General features: G+C 40.4%; 1 protein-coding gene across 4 annotated transcripts; it reads right to left on the bottom strand.

Annotated features, from left to right (window-relative positions):
- Nucleotides 1-533: 533 nt before the first annotated feature.
- DAZL (deleted in azoospermia like) lies at nt 534-17,402 on the bottom strand. Of its 4 annotated transcripts, none has more exons than XM_068674315.1 (11): nt 17,202-17,402; nt 13,198-13,332; nt 12,847-12,938; nt 11,401-11,452; nt 7,895-7,961; nt 7,461-7,567; nt 6,040-6,117; nt 5,447-5,497; nt 2,995-3,099; nt 2,213-2,311; nt 534-1,462 (listed from the first exon to the last, which is right to left on the bottom strand). In XM_068674315.1, exons 1-11 carry the CDS (start codon nt 17,202-17,204, stop codon nt 1,409-1,411), a joined length of 843 nt encoding a protein of 280 aa, XP_068530416.1. In that variant the 5' UTR covers nt 17,205-17,402; the 3' UTR covers nt 534-1,408. The 4 variants fall into 4 exon arrangements, with proteins under 4 accessions (XP_068530416.1, XP_068530415.1, XP_068530414.1 ...); XM_068674314.1 differs by having other exon boundaries at nt 2,213-2,308; nt 7,434-7,567; XM_068674313.1 differs by having other exon boundaries at nt 7,434-7,567.
- Nucleotides 17,403-20,933: the final 3,531 nt, after the last annotated feature.

Genomic DNA, 20,933 nt, shown 5'->3' on the forward strand with positions numbered 1-20,933 from the left:
AGCCCACCACACATTTTTTGTTAGTAAGACTCCATCCTGAACACTCCTGAAAAACTGTTCTCTGGACATTCTTACACTGCATTTTATAGCCTTATTCCCTTAAGCATCCAGATCTGTAGCAACTCAGTCCTCTCGTCATTGCAGGAGAAGTAAGGTGAGTGAAATGTGCATGCGTCTTTCTAAACCTTCCGAAAATGTGAAACAGGACATGCCATTCTGTTCAGGCTTACACACACTGCCCACTGAAGAGGCATAATTTCCTTTTTGTTTTGAGAAATGGAGGTGTTAGGATAGTAGAAAAGCAGACTGGGACCCAACATACAAGACTAAATACAGCTCCCAGTCTAAATACAGCTCCCAGTTCTACCCTTTCAAAATCACAGTTAGGAACTATTACCAAAAATTAAAGTTTGTTACTACAGACTTGTAGTAGCTTGTATTCTTATAAAGGATAATGAATCTTCAATACTTTCAATAAATACTACGCTGTATGTCTTTCTCAAAGCAATTTAAAATTACTTTGGGAAGCAAAATCAGAATAAAAAATTTATTTAATTGTTTCAAAATACATGACTAAAATCTACATAATTATTATTAAAATATGCTTACAAGTATTCTTTGATTAACAGTTTGCATCACAAAGTTAGGCATATTTTAAATGCAGTATTTCCTCACAATTTTAAGATACAGGCATTGCTAAAATTTTTCCAGTAAAAAAAGCATACTCCTCTGAGCAGCCAATACAGCTAACTACATTTTTGCTTCTTAAGTTACACACAGGAATTTTAGGATTCTCTTAATTACTTTCCCAAAACTAATAGTGATGCTTCAAGACTGAAGGTACATAAACTGTCATTAGTGAACATAACGACATTGATTAGGTAGTCTGAAGAGAACCAGGACTTAAAGGGCTTCATTTGAGTTACATCTTGATGTCTTCTGTTCCACTGATTAAGAGCTCAGTTTTAAAATACTACCTCTTGGACAAGGAACCGCTTCAACTTTTAAAATAAGAGGTAACTGGTCGATGTTAGTAACTTAAATTGTGGTTTAAGAAAAACTAAGTCTAACATGCAACAAACTGTACCTTAAAGCTCAGAAGAAAATCCACATGTACTAAACAAACCAGGAGTGTTTTTGCCATATAAACTCTTTTAAATTAGCATTCCAGTTAGTTAGCAGGGGAAGCATGCAAACTAGTAATAAAGCCTGGAAGTGTTTTAACTCTTACAACTTTGAACTCCAAACTTCAAGCAAAACTAACTATTGGAACAGGTAAAATAGGAACACAAACATCAACTTGAAGCAACTTTCTGTAAGAGGTTACACTACTTTACTGAACATCTTACTAAACTGAACTGTAGGAACATCAAGGTAACAAGTTTAAGCTCTTCAAAATCTTTGTTGATCAAACGCTTTTGAGTACTGCTCTTCCTTTTCTGAAGTGATGCGCCCGTCTCTCCTGGAATGGAAGTGAGAAAAAAAAACATGTTTCTAGATAACAGTTAAAATGAAGCAATTCAAGTTTCACAAGTATCTCAAGACATTCTGTACACTATTTACTGCCCTCTGAAACTGTCCAATACAGCTTCTGTATTTCTCCTTCAGAGTACGGGTGCCTAGTTCACATGTCAGTCCTTTTAAAAGAAAGAAGCAGCAAAATCTTGAAACATTAAAACCCTAATACGTAAGTTGAAGACCACTGAATATAATCAGAAATTCTACCAAGACTGAATATATGTAGCAAAGTTTCACTCATACATGATGACCAGGTAATGTCCTGGACTACAACTTGTTGGTTAAAATGTAGACAATTCACATGAAGTATAAAAAACCATCCACAGTGGGTATTGAACTGGTGGAAGATAACCAACATTCGAACTCAATATCCTCTAAACAAGGGAGTATAACTTGCTCTCCTTTCAGCAGTTTGTTTTTGAGGAATTATTTGCCAGTCTTAAGCTCTAAACATCTAAGAGTTCACTGTTGGGCAGATTTAATGCAGTCTTGTATCAATTCACTTAAATCCACTGAATCCCATCTCAGCACTTATTTCTAGTATTAACCAATTGAGAGCCAACTATTCAAAAACATCTGAGCATGCACAAAAAATCAAATGGAAGTACGGAAATATATCCCTTTGCCTTTATTGTACCCTGTATGTTGAAAATTTTAAGCTGGTTTTAGGGGTAAGTTTGCTTTCACCACATACCTTAAAGTAGTCTTCTTGTGATACAAAGGTGTTCCTCAGACGATTCTCAGGATTAAACAGACAGGATACTACTGTCTGTATGCTCCTGTCCACAGACTTCTGAAATACAGTTATAGATGCATCTACAACACTGATTTTATCAGTTGCCCACTTGTGCAGATCTCACAAGGTTTATTCTGCATTCAGGATTCCTCTCAGTTCTCTTTTCCTGAGCTCTTCCTTTGAATGCTGTTAACTAGTATTATTGCCCTGGGTTATTCATAATGGAAGTTTTTAACAGTGGCATGCCAGTTGTTGTGGAAGAGGCTGACACACCAGAAAAATGAAGTCTCCTTCAGAAAATGGAATTCAGAGCCACTGTTGGCCTAACAGAGGTAGCTTTCTGCACAAGCAAGCAGAGATGGGAGTAAAAGACTTCACCTATTCAAATACTCTGAGACTCAAATCTGCGTAAGAAAGGAAGAACTGTACCCAACACTCCTCCTTAGGTATCTGCAATTTTCCTGTTAATTCCCAGTAGATTAAGTCAAACCTGGTCACTTTGATGTATTCTATACATCCATCCATTCTACAGACTAGTACTAATAGTTTCAGTAAAGCAGGAGAGGCTTCTAAAGTTGTATGGAGGAATCAGTGGATTAAACAGGTTGGAGTGGTGACTGTAACCTTCATTTCTAAGAAATGCTCCAGAGGACCTCTGCACCAAGCCATGTAACCCCTTACCTGCAAATACCTGGGAACATGACTTATGTCAACAAGTTCTAAGAACGTAAAGAACTTACCTTTTGTGGACTGTTACTAGACGACTGTGTGGGCTCTGGAACAACACATTCTGTCTGTACAAATTCTGGATCCTCACTGTAGTGATAGTTGACTGAAGTATAAACCTGCATATTTTTAAAGTAAGGCAGTATTTCAGCAACACTGGGAGAACTTGCATAGCCATGTTGTTGGTCCTCACCTATCCACAAGCTATGTCAACTTTACCGTTTTGATACTTCATAAGTGAGGGGAAGTAGTATATGATGACTTGTTTTATGAAGACATTTCTAATCTCTTTCCAAAAAACGTCTATTCTAATAAATGTCTTTCCTCCCCACTGTAATCACTTGAGAGTTGCTTCCCAAGCTGCTTCTTCCATGTATGGGTTTTTGTTGTTAAACATATTGAGCAATGAAGGCATTACTAAAAATTCAAGGAAACCAGCAGGTAACTTTAAGAGATTCATCAGTAATCAAATATCAAACAGAAAAGTAAAGGGAAGAAAGAGAAGGAAAATATCTACTACCCATTGCCCTTCCAATAAGCTGTTTTTCTTTATACTTTAACTCAGCTCCTTGCTTGTACGGAGGTTCCTTTTACTAATACAAAGCTTAATTTTTTGTCAACACATAAAGAAGTCTAGCAACCCACAAGCATTTTCACAACTTCTTTAAAACTCTCCCCTCTTCCCACTGTTTGCAATGTGATGTTGCGAGCAGCAACCTAGTATAGTCTTACTGCAAGAGCCAAGAGAATGGCGAAGCAGTTACCATTCATGGAATCATCCTTCCAGAAAGACTAAGTAGCTTTTAAAGCTATTTTTTAACAGGTACTTAACAGCACCAGGGTTAACCATTCTTACTTTTTAGGGACTCCTTCCCTGGAAGACAGATTTACACAGACTTGGCAATTGTTTTCAGTTTCTTGCAGCATCATTCTTAAGGATGGTATTTGTAATTATACTCAAGAGGCACCACAAGGCATACTAGTTGACACTCCCCAGATTCATTCAACACTTAATTGTAATTTCAAGCTGATACCATGATATAAGGAAGCCTGTATCAGTAGCAGACTACTTCTGAGCAACATCCCTGACCACGAAAACGAGCATCTATCTGACCTCACCACAACTACTGCATTCCACATATGATTGGAAATGGTGATTATCCACCAAACAGATAAGTGTAACCATTGGACTGAAGGCTGAAGTTTCCTACCACCTCATGTGGGTGTTCTCTTTTGAGTCTATAAAAATATTTAAAGGTGCTTAACCAAGTTCTAGACTAGCTGTTCGCTCACATAAGCGGATAAGTCCACAGGAAATGATTATTCACACCTGCTATAAAAACTCTTTGGATTGCTATCATATTAACTGTTAACTCTTGGATTTGGGGTAGTCCTGTGTAGAGCCAGGAATTGGACTCAAAGACTCTTGCCCCTTCCAACTTGGGATATTCCGTGATTCTGCAGCACAGATGTTTCATATTCCTCAGATTCAACAAACATTATTTCAGACCAACAGGGTAGAACTAGTATTTCATCTACTTCTAAATTCTTTCTAGTCTGTTTCTGACCCCATTAAAGCAAAGATACACCCTCACTAATAGGAATATGGACTTCCCACAAAAAAAAAAAGGCTGCTTCGCTGCTGAGAAGCTGAAAACAAAGCTTAGTATGCACGATTTGAAGTGGGCAGGAATAAAATCTAAGAGACACTTGTCTAATAAGCGCAGGCAGCAGTATCTGTACAAAGTTCCATTTTCTACATTGCTCCCCACCCCCCCCCCTTTACCTTGTATACACAGTCTATACAGATCTACTGGGAATTACCTTGAAAGTTACTAGCTCTTAATAAAACAGTACTAAAAATAAAATACAGTATTATACCTGAGGAACACAATAATACATAAAGGCTTAAGTTCCAATGACAATCCTGTTAAAGAAATACTGTGTAATTTTCCTCTCCTAAATGCTACTTACTTGAAGTCACAAAAAACAAATAATTTCCTTAGAAGCCATCTGCACAATCTACAGCCTGTAGCATCCTGGCCAACAGTTTGGAAGCTCTTGAGCCAAAAAACAATATTGTGAACATAAATATTTTTAAGTCTTACAAATTTTCAAAAAATTCAGAATAAGCAGCAATATTTTATAGATCTTAAAAATACAGATTGTATATCAGTGTTATTTCTTCTTGTTTTTTGTAATTTTTCCTTTGTGAAAAAAAAAAAAAACATCCCATACTAAAATTCCACGTTTCTGTGACCAGGATGTATGTAGTAAACCATAAAACCAGTAGTTCTGTTCTGCCATACATCTCCTAAGCAAATACTGTGTCAGCAGAAGGTTCTGAACAACTATCTAATGTCAGCCACTACAGATCTGCATAGACCAGATTCCATGAAAATCTGGAAAACAGCATGACATTTTAAGTATGAAGCTGGCAAAATACTGTGTTAATTGTAGACTTACCGGAGGCATAATATAATTTCTTTGCTCCCCAGGAACCCATTGTGGTTGAACCTTAAACAAGAATTAAGAAACAGTCAACTTTTACCTATTAGCTTCCTACACAGGTAGAGTAACTGCTCAATAACAGCATATACACACACATTTCACATCTTGATTTTTAATCCAATGTTAACTAACAGTCTGTAAGGCATCAAGAATATGAACATCATTCTTTCATAAACTTATTGCCACTGCAGACTTTGGCACAACCATGGAAAGAACCACTAACCACAATGTGCTTCAACAACAGATCATGGATAGTAAAAAAATCAGGTAATACACATGGCACCTGTATATTGAGTACAGGGTAAATGCCCATTCCTGGACAATAGCTCTCTGCTGAGAGTGTATTTGGCATTAAGATTGAAGTCTTACCATCTAAATTAATCATTCTTTAGAACTGAATCTTGCCACTGTTCAATACTATCAGCACTCATTTAATGACATGAAAAAGATCTGCTTAATTCCTGTAAAAGTTTTTTTTTTTTTTCAAATCATCTATAGCACTTAAGACTCCCAACAATCCTTCTACTCCAACTTTAAGAATCACATACCTGATAGTTGTAAGCTGGCTGATATCCTACAGGAACTTGCTGCTGTATCAATAAAGCTGGGGAATTGTATGGATATGTCTGCAAACAGATTTTTTTTTCAAAAAAACAAACAAATTTGAAGCAAGATAGAAGTGGGATATTTATAAACGTGTTTATGAAACTGGTGAAAAAATGTGTATTCACTTAAATTCCTGTTTCAGATTAGCTTCTTTTTTAATGCACTCCATGCATTAAAAGAATCCTATACGAGTCAGACTCTGAAGTGTATTATATAGCTAAAACTCCTACATCTGTAGGTATCTTATCTTAAGTCACTTGAGAAATATAACTATTCCCATAAATTTTCTAAAGCAGACCTGAAACAGACCATTATTTCATGGTAGTTGAACTACATCCTAAAGATCAGTTTCTTAGAGCCAAAGGCAAGTATTAGAATTTAGACAACTTCCCAGCACTTCTTTGCTGCAAATATTTTGACAAAATGTTAACCTGGAACCTTATCAGCTTCTTCAGGGAATAGTTAGAGGTACATTCCAGCACTTAAGAGAATTAATTCCTCCTACGCTGTTTCACTTCACCAAGCCTAGAGAATAGGCAGAAGCACTAATATCAAGCTCTGACTTGAAGTGTATTTGCAAGTCATTACAGCTTGTGCATTCTTAATCGCTTCACAGAAAACATACAGAACAGAATCCATCAGCTTGTAATTAATATTGCCCCATTACATTGCCACACAATACAGGGTTAATAAGTGATGAGACCATAACCTGGAATGCCTCCTACTTATATTTTCAGTACAGGACTCATTAGTCCACCTACACCTCAGTAGGAATGCTAATCCCTTATACCAAAGGGCCAATGAAGTGATGTCCTGTAGACATTGTGTTATGGTATCTGCTGTGATCAGTGCAAGCGTCCCTAACAAAGACAGCAGTTCTAAAACAAGAATTTGTCAAGGAGGAAGATTACTACAGACATTTTCTGGTTCCATAAGTGAAAAAAATGTATTTTAAAAAGGCATTTTAAATGTTTATTTTGAGGGAAGGAAGCAATACAGTAAATATCTGGAAGCATTTGGTTTGTGAAGTTGATCCGTGACAAGTTACAAGACTACTGAAGAACTTAACTCACTCCTGTACCTTCAACAGTTATTTTCAAAATAAAGTGTGTTATGTCCCTACATTTTGTTTCATGAAGAGATTGCTTCACTGAGTAAGTTATTTTCAGGGCAGTTTGCATTCTCTTAAGATAGAACTTCTTCACTAGGAAAGGCAATACAAAAATGAGCAGGTAGGAGAAGATTTACTTCTGGAGTATGTATTGAGATGCCAACGTGTTTACATTTTCAAAAACACTTAAACACAATTCCAAATCTGTGGCACAAAGAGTCTTACCTGTACATACTGAGTTAGGGGACTCACCACAGCTGGAGGCTGCATGTAGGTCTCTGTACTTTGGTTACCCCATACACTATGGAACTGCGGTGCAGGAGGATTGAAAACTAATGGTCTCGGTTGCACATAAGAACCTTGTTTTAAGGCAAAGAAAAACAAAGCATTAAGACATCTTACTGAGTGTTTCATTGCTTAATTTGAATTCAAGTTTAACCATTTTGACTCAGATTCACCTCTATTAATTGTATTGCAACTTCAGGTAACATTACAGATTGTGCTGTCAACCTGAGTTCATTCTTATCATATGAATTGTACATAAACAGTGATGCCATAAAATTCAGAACTGAATTTTAATTGTAAGATATACATTGCATCAGATAAAGGATTTGCAAGAATTAGATTTTTATTGATTATATAATTAAGAAAACCTAAACTTGTAATCTAACTTCATATATACTTACACAAATTTTGTTGTTTTCTAATTGCTGGTCCCAGTTTCAGCTTTTTGCCATGGAAGTTGATTTGTGACTGAAAAATAAGTTATTCCATAAGCTGGGGAATCAGTGAGGTGGTTGGCTGGATTTTAAGGACTGTACTCTATTTCTACACCACACTATCAGCAATTGACACACAGGCTCAAAAAGCCTCCATTCTCCTCTTCCCCTTCAACAGCTTACACATTTTACCTTTAATTCCCTGCAGTCCTCTCACCACACCCATATGTCTACTCACAGACTTCCCAAGCCCACTATTCCACTACCTACTACTTTGAAGATACACATTAGTAAATTCCAGCCTTCATTTGGTTTTACACACAGTAAGTACATTGAGGCAAAATAAAACAGAGCCTAGGTTCTCTGGAAACCTGTTTACATGGCCACTTACCTTCCTTCCCACAAACCTTCTAAAAGGCTTCACTTTCACATTAAGAGCTGTTCTCCTACTATTAAAGGAAATAGGCTAAGCACTGCTGTTTACCTGCACTTGACCATAGGAAGCTTTCACATGTTCCTGCAGAACATCCTTCAAACATACTGCTTCAAGACTATTTTGCCAAGAGCATCTATGTAGCACACAGACTAATCACTAGTGGAAATGAAGTATGGTTTACACACTCCTCAAGTACCTGAGCCCAGAAATACCAGCTTTTGAAAGGCTTTTAGAAAACATAGCTGGAAACACTCCTCAGTAGTCAGCCAACACTTGAAGACATGCAACTTCTCATTCTGCAGGTTCTGTCCAAATGCTAGTTCACACTGAAGGCAGGATTTCAGACATTCAATGATTAGTACTGTTTTGCCAGCACATCATCTTGGATTACAATGACAGTTGCAGGCAGCTTCCCTTCCCACAGAAGTCTGTATTCTTCAATGAAACTACTTGGCTTGAAGCCGAACATGGTGGGTGCAGACTGAAATGGCCTTACACCATCCCTACACTTTGAAGTCTATTTGGACTGACTGTGGAAGAGGACCTGTACAATTTCACCCCCTCCATGAGATTGTGGTTTCTGGTTTAAGTCTGGCATACAGAAAGCTGCTTTAGTCCATGGCTTTATGCAGATTGTTTATTCAAGCGCTCATGAACTTCTTTACATGGTACTTTCAAAGGAGAACCCACCTCAGGTAGTTCTCCTTTATCTTCTTTGCCAAAACAGTGACAAGGAGCATTTACCTACAAAGGTGTGAGCAGCACACGCTACTTAAAATAGGAACTCAGTTATAGTTCAGAGGCTACTCTGACATAGTATAATTAAATGCTCTGTCAGTAATGACAGAATTGTTTGCCTCCAATTAACAGTCTAATTACCAAACACCAAAGTCAGTATTAGGTGCAGATACAGAGAATTTAGACAAACCATCTCACGCAATACTAAGGATTTGCCTGCTTCAGAGGAAAACAGTTTGTAATTTACCTAACACCACACTGATCTTTTTTTTTCCAATTTCTGTCTTTATTTCATTTTTGATTGTAAGAATAACCAAAACAGGACTCTTTCTATCTCACTTATTCTGCCTATCTGATCATCTCATAATGAGATCTAGAATAACACAAGTCATTGGTAGGAAAAAAGAGGGGAAATGTTCTGAATCAGTAGTGTTACCAAACTTGTTTCCGTTTTTTTTTGGTTTGTTTGTTTTTAAACTCCTGCAGTCCTAGTCCTGTTGTGCTTAGAACCCTGCACCCCCCTTTCAACCTAAGCTAAGGAAGCTCTTGGAACACAGATCTCCCCCTCAAAGCAGGAGATTCCACACTGCACACGGGTACAGGTTCACCATGGACCACAGCAGTTATAGATGGAATTGGCTCTGAATCAGAATAGTTCAGATACTGCCAGGTCACACAAAAGTAGTGAGCAGGGCATAAATACAGGTATCCAGAGCATTTCTAATCACATGGAAGCTCTGCTATGTTCATTCACATAAAGCAAGGAGAGCAGTCTGTACAGATAAGGCCCACAAAGGTTTATCAAGGTGATCTCTGCACATGCCTTCAAGCTCCTAAAGTGTTCACTCTTCCCCTTTCATCATTCACTCCAGGAGTCAGCATCTCTAAACTGCCATCTGTACATGCTTCCTAGTGACAGGGCAGTAACAGGTATTTGTACAGCTTGTACACCTGGAATTTGCACCAAATAAAACCACCAGCCTCTGGGTTTTCTTAGACCTTGGTTATAAAGTCTCATCAGTGAGTACTGTGAATAGAGTTGCACTGAAGGCTTTTGAGACTTAGTGAAGTGCACACAGAACATCAGCAACATAAATGACCCAAATGATAATACTATTCAAGAGGCCTCCGCAGAAGTTGCTGCTGTAAGAGCAAGCATTCCACACCAATCTAAAATAAATGTAACCCATGGTAAAAGCTAGAGAGTATTCTCAGAAAGTCAGGTGTTTGATACAGCAGGATTTTTGTCATCACACCACGGAAGTTAAAGAACAGTAAGCTTCAGAAGTCTGTTAGTGAGAATTAAGAATGTCCTGTTGGAGTTTCACTGACTTTCCCTTTGGACAAAGGTGTTCTCTCTTCACCCTGAGGAGCTGTATAGCCAGCAAACACTGCTGAACTTGTCACTGAAAACTCCATCTGTGCCTGGCATTACTTATCGGGGTTGTCCCTATGATCCACTTCCCTGTCTGATGCTTTAGAAACAAACAAGAAGTTGCTCAGCCTTCATGGACAAGGGAATTTTCTGAAGTAAAAATTCCAGCAAAACAAAACACTGAAATGTTATTTTCAGTTATTGCACTCAGGTTGGAAAGGGAGATGGGAACAAAGCTTTGCCAGTTGTTTAGGACCTACTAAAATCTACCAGAACCACATGAAAGCTTTACCTTAGAAGTGCTGACGAGCTTAACTATTGTAAGCTTTTAAATATTTCTCCAATACTAAGATCTAAGCACAGAAGGGCTGTAACAGTTCCATCCCTTTATCTCCTGCACAAACTACAGGGAAGCCATGATGTGTTAGCAGTTGAATCTCGTAGCCTAGCAGGCTTAGAAAATATTTGCACACCAGGTAAAGCCCAAATGCATGAATACTGTAAAAGAAACTCATACTTCAACTGCTGAGACTGCAATAAGAAACTAATGCTGTTTCCTGTATTACTGTTATTCCCAATGAAGCTTACAGATCTGTGTGTTTGTCATAAGTAGAGTTTTATGATAATCATCCAATAAAGAAAGCAAGCAGCTGAAAAACATGAGGCTTTCAACGCATATAAGGAAGTAAGAATGACTAGGAAGAAAATGATATGAGACTTCAAATCACACCAAGGCTAGAACTACATTCATTTTCTTTCTGACTTAAATGTTTAAGACCATACCACATCAGCAACAGATGTTTTAACAAGTTTAGTTTTGGGGCAGCTCTAATCTTTCCTTGCCCTAATTTACTCTATGAGGTAGATGACCATTTCCCCTTCATACAGGAACTTCTTCATAGAATTTAGATATAAGGAGCTTACTTCTACTATTTTCTGAACATCCACATTGTCCAGGAATGATACAAATCCATACCTGAAAGCAAAAACAGGTAATTCAATACCCAGCAGCTAAAACATATCTGAGTCTAACTTACTTGAACAAAAGCAGTTAAAAGCATTAACTATATGCCAGGTGCATTAAGTATCTTCCAAAATATCAGGTAGGACATTAATGTTCAATAACTCAACATGAAAAGTGCATTTACTGCTGACTAACAGCATACACTATTGGGCCAAGTGAAAGGAATTAAGTGATAGTTTCTATAACACTATGAAGTCAATTTAAAGGTTATTCTCCCATTTCAGTTACTCGAATGCTGTTGTTGACAACAACAACTGTTAACTTTCTGCTAACACCAGCAAGTCAAAAGCTCCTTTAATTATTGATGTATCAAATTTTGTATTTAGTGCAGAGGTTTGAATGAAAGGAGGCACTACAGGGACAGTGACACCAGTGGGGGACATGATTCCTCCCTAGTTTATATCAAGCCTGTAATATGGAAATAGTTTCAGAGAATTATAGGAAGAGTAGTGTCAGTCAACGGAGTACGCCAATTCATTATCAATAATCCAGACATAACTGCGCTAACTACACTTTGGAATACTCGAAGTCCCTTGCTAATTGTCATTGACAACAGTACTTTCAGCTCATTCATTACTACATATATGTAGTAGTATATATACTATATATAATATGTAGTAGGAAGACAGGCAACTTTTTGGAATCTGCTCATAGAATCAGAAGATAATTGAATGGTAAGGACCCTCCAGAAGAAGTTTCCCTCTCAAAGCAGGAGTAACTTCAAAGCTGTGAGAGCTTCCCAAAGACTTCAACTGGGTAGGGTCCTAAGCATCCTCACTTTAAAGTTATTTAAGACAGACCACTAAGTTTTTCCATACATCTGGTCAGAATTCCCCTTGCTCTAAGCTTCTACCATCTCTTCATTTCACCCTTCACCTGAAGGAGTTTGGTTCTCTAACTTATGCCTGAGCACCCAAAGAGTGCAGCAAGATTGCCCTGAAGAAGTCTACCCCTTCTCTCAGTCAGTGCAGCATCACCACAGCCAACTCTCTCCAGATTGTTGTTTAACTACTACAGTCAGACGAGGCAGAACTTCATCCTGTGAAAGAACAGCCTGCACAAGCATTCTGTGAGCTTCATGATTTCCTTCCATTTGTTAAATGACAGTAAGATTATTTTCCCTGTACAGATAAGCTGGAGACAAATCTGACTATCCTTAAGTATAAGACGATACAGATTTAGGGTCAATCTAGATTTACATTTTACTGCTTTATAATTCACTGCAACAGAAAACTATAGCTACTGTTAAAAAGCCTTAAGCATTTCAAGTGTGTTGCTAAGTATCTGCTCACATTAGCTGTTAGAATTACACCCACATATGCAGCAACTATCCGCATTCTACTCACCCTTTAGAAACACCAGTCCTGTCAGTGATTATTTTCACCTCTTTCACAGTACCGTATCGTTCAAAGTAACTCCGAATTTCTGCTTCATTCATCTAAAAGAAACAAAGTCTTGAACTCCTACAGACATATTCAATTGTTTAAAGCAGGAAGTACCATTTTTAAAATCCATCTCTAACTGTTCTCAAAAAATAAGCTGATTTGCCTGTTTCAAAATTATTATACTGGAGTTCTTTAAGATTATTAGAAGACATGCATAAAAAAATCTTTAGTTCAACTCCAAGAGTTAAATTCCTATTTCATTCCCACTAAAGTGCATTATAAACATGTTAAAAATTAAAAGTATATAAATACCCTTATATCGATTCCACCAACAAAGACTGTATTTGGCATGATTTTTCCTTCTGGTAAAACATATCCTTGACAGGTTGTTGACAAATTGGTATTGTCCTCTGGGACACTTGCACACTGCGCTTCTGCATTTGCAGACTGAAAAAAAATTAAACAAGTATTTCAGTCAAGTTATAGTACACTTCTAGATAGGGCTGCCACTTCCTATAGATACAGTTTGAGATCACAAATATGAATAGCACCTTTCCAATTACTTAAATGAAGTAGAGTTGTATCTACTGTAAATAGAATATTCATCTTGACAAAAGTTCGAAGCATCTCCAAAGTTTTAAACCTCAACTGTAGACCCAAACCAGGCTACATTAAGTAGTCTTGCCCAACTAGAAGCTTCATGACCAGTGTTGCCACTACCAGATACATAAAGTGAAAACTCTAAAATCATTTGTTCCAGAACTCATAAAAATCCTTTCAGAAGTAAAGGAAAAAATGTTAAATTCTTTAAAGACACAATCTGTTCTGTTGCATAGTTAATTCACAGTAAAGTCTATCATATTCCTGGTCACAGGTTTAAAATGCTCAAGCTTACGAACTTACAAACAGCCTTGGAGCACAGACACAGGGTTTAACACAACTTGTCATGAGGAAGGTAACCAGATCTAATGGAATATTCACAGATCTCATGAAAAAGATGTAGTGAATTTGACTAAAGAGGAACATGAACAACTATAGACTTGTTACCAAGCACTCTACACAAGAGCAGGATGCTAAGCATGCATTACACATAGGAAAGAACCACAAAGAATGTAAGGACTGTTTAACTACAGTTATGATGTGCTTGGCATACCCAGACTTTTCATGTACCCTTTCGGCCTGAAAAGGTTGTCACAGCCTTAAAGTTAAGGATTCGTTCAGTGCAGAGGAAAGAATGTACTGAATTACTGTTTATTGAAGGAACCGTTTGTTCAGACAGACAAGCAATTAATTCCTTTTCTTGTAATGATGCTACCAAGATGTTTTCCAGCGTTTGCCTAAGGTTTGAAGTGCATTTCACAGAAGTATTTACAAGGACTGAAATACAACATGGGCACCTGAAACATCAGCCCTGAATGAATGGTTCTAGCCATGCTCTCCCTAGCTACTAGAACAAACTACTCTGACCACCTCAGTGTTACTCATCCCTGTATATTAATCCATTTTAAAACTTTCTTAAGCCTTTCCTAACAACTCCACTGGTGTGGCATTATTCCCATTACAGATACTCAGATCTGTTGATTATGTAGCCATAGTTATTGATGCTTTGAAGCCTAATGACTTGCAATAGCTAGCACCCAATTTTTCAATGGAACAATTTACATGTTCAATGGAATTGTTTAAACTGCAGCTGCGAGTGATCAGTATACACTTTAATTGGACACCCAGTAAGGGAATGAGAAAACTACAAGAACCAAACCATGTTGCACATGATTCAACCAGCAATTAAGCAAAGCCAAAACCAGGATTTGGCCCTTCAGAAGTATGATTTCAGTGACTGAACCAAATTAGCACCACGCTATCCCTGGAAGGCAGAGGTGAATCAAACTCTCTCTTCTCACTCCTCCATAGCATGAGTTCAACAGTTCCCAGTTCAAATTAATCTGGCATAGCTCAATTTTGCAAAAAGTTTAACATTAAGTGAACACTTTTTGACCGTATTAGCGTTTGGCTATTTTAGACAACCAAATCAGCCTCCTGTGCTATCAGGCAAGCACCAAACCCACCTCAGAACCAGTGAACACAGAAGGTGGAATGGAAGAGACCCAGCCTCTTGTGAGAAGCAATAAGCTGTTAATTCAGTTCAATACCAGCTCAAAGCTAAACCTTAGAGAGCACCCGAGTTCTATCACACCCAGGATACCGTCCTCATTATACTCCTACATCACCATGCTTTATACTGCCGAATTCTCAACAGTTCTGTCTTCCAAGAACTCTGTCTACCCTCCAGCAAATTTGGAGACTCCATCTTCCATTGTTACACAGCAGCACAGGTTGTGTAAGATTATTTCTACTGTTAACAGGAAAAGGGCAGTTCTCCCCCTTCCTGCCTTCTGTACCAGGACAGCTCTTTCTACCATCACCCAAGGAACTGGATCTGACATTTCACAGGAGAAAAACCAGTTTTCAGACACATCCACTTCTGATCCACGCTAGTTCTGTAGTTATGAAAACTCTTGTTCTGGCGTGAAAGCAGCACATGGGCAAGAACAAAGCAAGAGGATAGCAGCAGACCACTTCCTTGACTATGCCTGCAGCTATAGAGCATTTGAACTGAAGCCTTGAGACCACAACTCCACAGCAACCTTAAGCTGACCTAACCATTGCCTTCTACTGTTCTTTCTTCCTGGACCTGTTTCAGCGACCAGGGCCAAAACAAAGTATTCACTTTACTGTGTAAATTCTCTAGCAATCTCTAACAGGGAACAGCTCACAGGCACCCAAGAGAGCCAGGATCACCACAAGAGCATGGGGTCAGCATTCAGGTACTACTGATAGGCAGTTAAGAGACTGCCTGGGCTGACATGGAAGCACATCCTTGTTCTACTATCTTATGTACACAATTGTACTTTTACACATACTATAGGCAATGAATGCTGCTGCTGAATCAGTGTCCAAAGACGAACTCACTTCCACTTCTCAGAACTGGGAGAAGGTTGGAATAAGGCTAAAATTGAGTCAGGCACCCTGAAGTTACAGCATTAGCTGAAGTGACCCAACCACTCCAAAACACCTCAAGTGGGTGTGATCTACCTCTTTCACGAGGTACCTTGGAAAGCTAATTTCTACATGTGGAGAGACTCAGCTGATGCAGTTTTCGGCCTGTTGGAATTAACTTTTTTCCCCCCTTTCCCTCACACGAAGGTGAGGTTAACCGATTTACCCTCCACCCTATGCTAACAGATAACAGCTGAGGTGGGCAACAAGCATCACTCCCACGTTTAGGGGAGGGAAAACCTTTCCCTTTCGGGCACAGCAGCGCAGCTCCCTGCCCTCAGCCACCCCGATCCGAGCGGAGCGGGGCCGCCAGTTGCCATGGCAGCGCCGGGCACGACATGGCGGCGGGGCCGGCGGGCAGCAGGGGGAGCCCTCGGTCAAGCACTGCGAGCGGAGACAAAAAAAAAAAAAAAAAAAAAAGAAAAACGAGCCTCGAGAGGCGCCAAGTCGCGCTTTTAGGGTGTCGTCGAAGCGCCTGGGTTACAGGAGCGAGCGCCGTTCTTCGGGTAAAAGCCCGAAAAAAATGAAAAAAAAATCGCTTGGGAAGTACCAGCTGAGGGTTTCAGCCGCCCGCCCCTCGCGTCTTCCAGCAGTGCTAATTAAGTTCTTCATTAACATACCCCCATGGAGGCCACTCAGAACCATTCACTCAGGGCAGGGTTCTCAGCTCCCAGCCGCAGCACTCGCTGCCCCTCGGCCACCCCGGAGCTCCGCTGCGGGCAGCCCGTCAGCAGCTCCCCCTTCACCGTGTGGCTCCACCACCTTCACCGCCTCCTCCGCCCACACCGCGGGCTGGGTCCCACAGAAGTTTCTCGAAGACGCGAGGGCAGGGAGTAACCCGGCAGGGAAGGAGCCCGTCCCCAGCCCGGGGCGTCAAGCCGAGCCCTAGCGGCGGGACGGGACGAGGCTGCCCGGCTCGACGGCCGCCACAAAATGGTGGCCCCCCGCCGAGCCCTCGCCTGATGGAGGACGCTGCCCTCGCTCCCCAGCACAACCCCATCTCGCTTCTTCCTTCTAGAATTAACCCCCCGCTTCCTCAGGCTTGAGAACCTTGAGGCTCTGAAAAATGCCAGCCACCCCCTGGGGCTGCGCTACCGCGGCTGAGGGCATCCCCGCGGCTCGGCCCAGCAGGGACAGGACCGGGCGCTCCACCGCCGCCGCCATGCCCCGCAACTCGCGGCTCCCGCACCTCGACAACGACCGCAGCCCCCCGCTCCTCCCCGGCCGCGGTCCCGTCCCGGCCGCCCCCCGCCACTCACCATCGTGCACCGGAGCCGAGACAGCGCCCACACACTTAAAAAATAAAAAATGAATAGAAGAAACACCAACGAGGCCGAGGCCTATAACAGAACAAAAATAATAACACCAACTCCTGAGAACGCAAAGATTGGATCAACCCTTTTTTTTTTTTTTTTTCTTTTTTTCTTTTTAACAGGGGGGAGAAAGGCGCAACTCCCTCAGCGCCCCACTCTTCCCCTTAAATACCCCCGGGGGAAGGGGCGGGGAGGGGCCGCCCCCAGCCCGCAGCGGCGCCGGGCTCGTGGGGCCGCCGCGCTGGCGGTGTGAGGGCAGCGCCCGGGCCCGGGTGGGGATGGGGGTGGTGAGGGAAAGCTGAGGAGTTTTAGCCACGTTTTCACCAGCCGATGTTGTCTGGATGCTCCAAGGTGTTGCCATTACACCCCAGTGCGTGTACTGAAAGCCAGCCCGTTCTCTTTTCATTAGTCGCTTAGGGCCTCTAGAAGGAAACCTCTCTGGAAGATCGCCTGTTTCTGTGGCAATAACTGGCTTCAAAAGTCGGTTTTAAGTGTTTGTTTATACCTACCATTCCTTCCTTCTGTTGAGATCTAGATTTTGGGAAGTTTCAGCAACAGAATCAGGATTTCGTGACAAAATAAACTCTTGACTATCCTAGCCTACTAACTCTTTCCAAGTGTCAAGACATGATGCTTCAATGAATAAGGAGGAAAAAATCCAAAGCTAAACTGATCAACTGGAGTGCACGTAACAAGCAGGCCATGTTTTCACATGACCTTATTTGTTCCAATAACCCGTATCACTTTTTAAAATGGGCCAAATATGCACCTTTTTCAGATGCTGCTACTGATGATCAAAAGTAGACTGCTGCACTAGATACGCCTGGACCCAGAGTTGGTTTAAGTAATAGCAATAATAAAGCCCATATATATATATATATAAAAGTATTTATATTAGTTGTATAAGGGATTTTGATAAAGCTAGTGGGGTTACTGTATTATCTAAAGGTAAACACATGGCATAAGCTTTCATACAATTAATGTCCCCTTACTTAAGTGTAGAATCTCAGAATAATCTGGGTTAGAAGGGACCCTTACACGTCACCTAGTCCAAGCACCCTGCCTTGGGCAGGGACAATTTCACTACAGCTCAAAGCCCTGTCCAGCCTGACAATAATCACAAACTTCCAGTGATGGGGTACCTACAGCTTCTCTGGGCAACGTGTTCCAGTCTCTCACTACCCTCACTGTGGAAAAAAAGAGGTGCTCGACAATACAGTATGCTCTACAGTACTGTATCAGATCTTTTCCATTTTTGCTTGAAGTGGCTGAAAGCCTTGAAGAAGTACAACAGCGAGGGGAAAATATTATATAACTCATAGATTCATATTTGATCTCAAGAGGGGCAACAGGTTTAGTACGCAATTTCTTAAGCACAAAAAGGGTAATTCTGTTTTTAATAACTCCTGAAAGTAAAACTAATCTGAATACTTCAAAATAGAGCAGAAACCAGGTTGTTTCTTGGGTTTTGTTTCTTTTTCAGCGGGGGGGAGGGAAGCAGCTACCTTCTTTACACGTCTTTTATGGCCTTAACTAGAAGCATTCTGAAGGAGCAATTACCTCCTGTTTGCTGTTAAGTGGAAGATCACTGTTCTGGAAATGGTGCTACAAATACTATTAAAAAAAAAAAATCCTTTACCTTTTAGACAGCAAGATAGTTTTAAGACCTCTTATTGAGAATTGAGAGCTTTCTTGAGTGTTTTTGTAAGCACAGAATGGTTGAGATGGTAAGGGACCTCGGGGTGCTCAGATCCAACCCCCCCCCCGCTCACGCCAGGATGCCCAGAGCATGTTGCCCTGGACCATGTCCATGTGGCTTTTGAATATCTCAAGGAGGGAGGCTCCACAACCTCTCTGGGCAACCTGTGCCAGCACTCGGTCACCTGCACAGTGAAAAAGTGTTTCCTGATATTCAGATATTGCCTTCCATTTTCTGCTTTGTGCCCACTGCCCCTTGTTCTGTTACTGGGCACCACTGAGAAGAGCCTGTTTTGTACCCTCCCTGTATTTACAGCCATTGATCACCCTGAGCTTTCTCTTTAAGCTAAAATAGTCCCAGGTCGGTCTGCCTTTCTTCAAAGGAGGGATGCCCCAGTCCCTTCATCATCTTGATGAAGGGACTGGGGCATCTCCAGCATGTCCACATCTCTTGTGAGCCCAGAACTGGAGCCAGCTCTCCAGGCATGACTTAGCCAGTGGTGAGCAGAGGGGAAGGATCACCTCCCTTGACCTGCTGGTGATGCTTTGCTAAATGCAATCCAGGATGCGATTAAATTGTCTTTGTGGCAAGGGCATACTGCTGACTTATGTTCAATTTGCTGTCCACCAGGACCCCAGAGACCTTTCCTACAAAGCTGCTCTCCAGCCTGGTATACACCAGCACGTCCTGGTATTGTTCCTCCCCAGGTGCAGTTTTTAACACTTTTTCACTTCTTTTTGTACTTTTTAAGGTTTCTTTCAGAGCCCTTCATCCTGTTCCCTCTGGATCTTCCCTCTGGATGTTCCCTCTGCATGGCAGCATGACCCTCTGGCCTATCTGCCACTCCTCCCAGTTTCATTTTGTCAAACCTAAAATACCCAAATGCTTTTAGGAAATTAAAATATGAACATAAAAACAAGGACATAAGAGATATGCAAGCTACTAGTTTAAGAAGAGTAGTGGGGGTTTCCGACTTTTAAGCAGCTAGGGAAACTGGATTAAGAAAAGGGTGCTGATTTTACCAAATAGGTTTTGAATGTCTGTTCGATGAGTTTCTGATTTTACACCAGAGAAAATGTCCCATGCGTTTCACAGTCAGCTTTAAAGGAGCTGCTGTATGTAGTTCCTTCACTGCCATTTGCATCCCAGTAGCTATTTAAAGGGATATACAGTAATGTTGTTTTGATGAACATGAATATTAGGTGGAAAAAAAAAAAAAAAAAAAGGCCTGCTGTTTTAATTCACACTGGAATCATTAGTAGAATTTCCACTGATTTTGGTGGGAATCTGTGTTTTTACCAGCATAGTAAAATCCTTTGAAATGTAGTGGATCATTGGCTGAGAGTTTTTTTTTTCTAACTCTGCAGGAAGAAATGGAACACAAATACAGATTTTTTAAAAGATTCAGTACATGTCTGCATGTATAAAATCCCTGTAAAATTACCTTTTCTCCTTGACTTGGATGAAAATGACAATATTATTTTGGACATTAATTCATTGACTTGGTAGGGGAATTCCTTTGGGGGTTGTTTTTCTTGAAACTGCATTATTTTAGAAGACTTTAATTAGCCTGATAATGAATTTAACTTGATACAATAGGCACACAATAATGCAGGGGTTAGCCTCTAACCCAATAAAGGGCTAGCATCTAACCCTTGCATACTTGAGATACCAATAATCTCAGCTGGGGCAATGCTGAAATCATAGTATGAGTCTGTTCTGTAGCTGAGGTTATATTTAAGGCTAACAATTCATTGTGGTTAGCTTTCAGGCATTGAACTTCTGACTATTCAATGAAATTTTAACCTGAATAAATTTGCTGCTGAAGGAAAGCACACTGATACATGCTTCAGTTTGTACTGTGGCATGTAGCATGACGGTGACAAAAATTGATGTGTTGTGCAGGCGCGTAGTGTTCTTCATCCAAACATTTTTTGAGAATGAACTGTACAAGTACAGGGGAACATGTGAAAACGGCT

This window comes from Anas acuta, chromosome 2, assembly GCF_963932015.1.
Source record: "Anas acuta chromosome 2, bAnaAcu1.1, whole genome shotgun sequence".
NCBI classification, from domain to species: Eukaryota; Metazoa; Chordata; class Aves; order Anseriformes; family Anatidae; genus Anas; species Anas acuta.

Bases quoted from the DNA above. Each gene is read 5' to 3' on its own strand.
- DAZL (XM_068674313.1), bottom strand. The intron at 7,962-11,400 runs GTAAGCTCCTTA...CTTATTTTTCAG, and splicing joins ATGTTCAGAAAATAGTAGAA to TCACAAATCAACTTCCATGG. The intron at 7,568-7,894 runs GTAAGTATATAT...CCTTAAAACAAG, and splicing joins TAGAAAACAACAAAATTTGT to GTTCTTATGTGCAACCGAGA.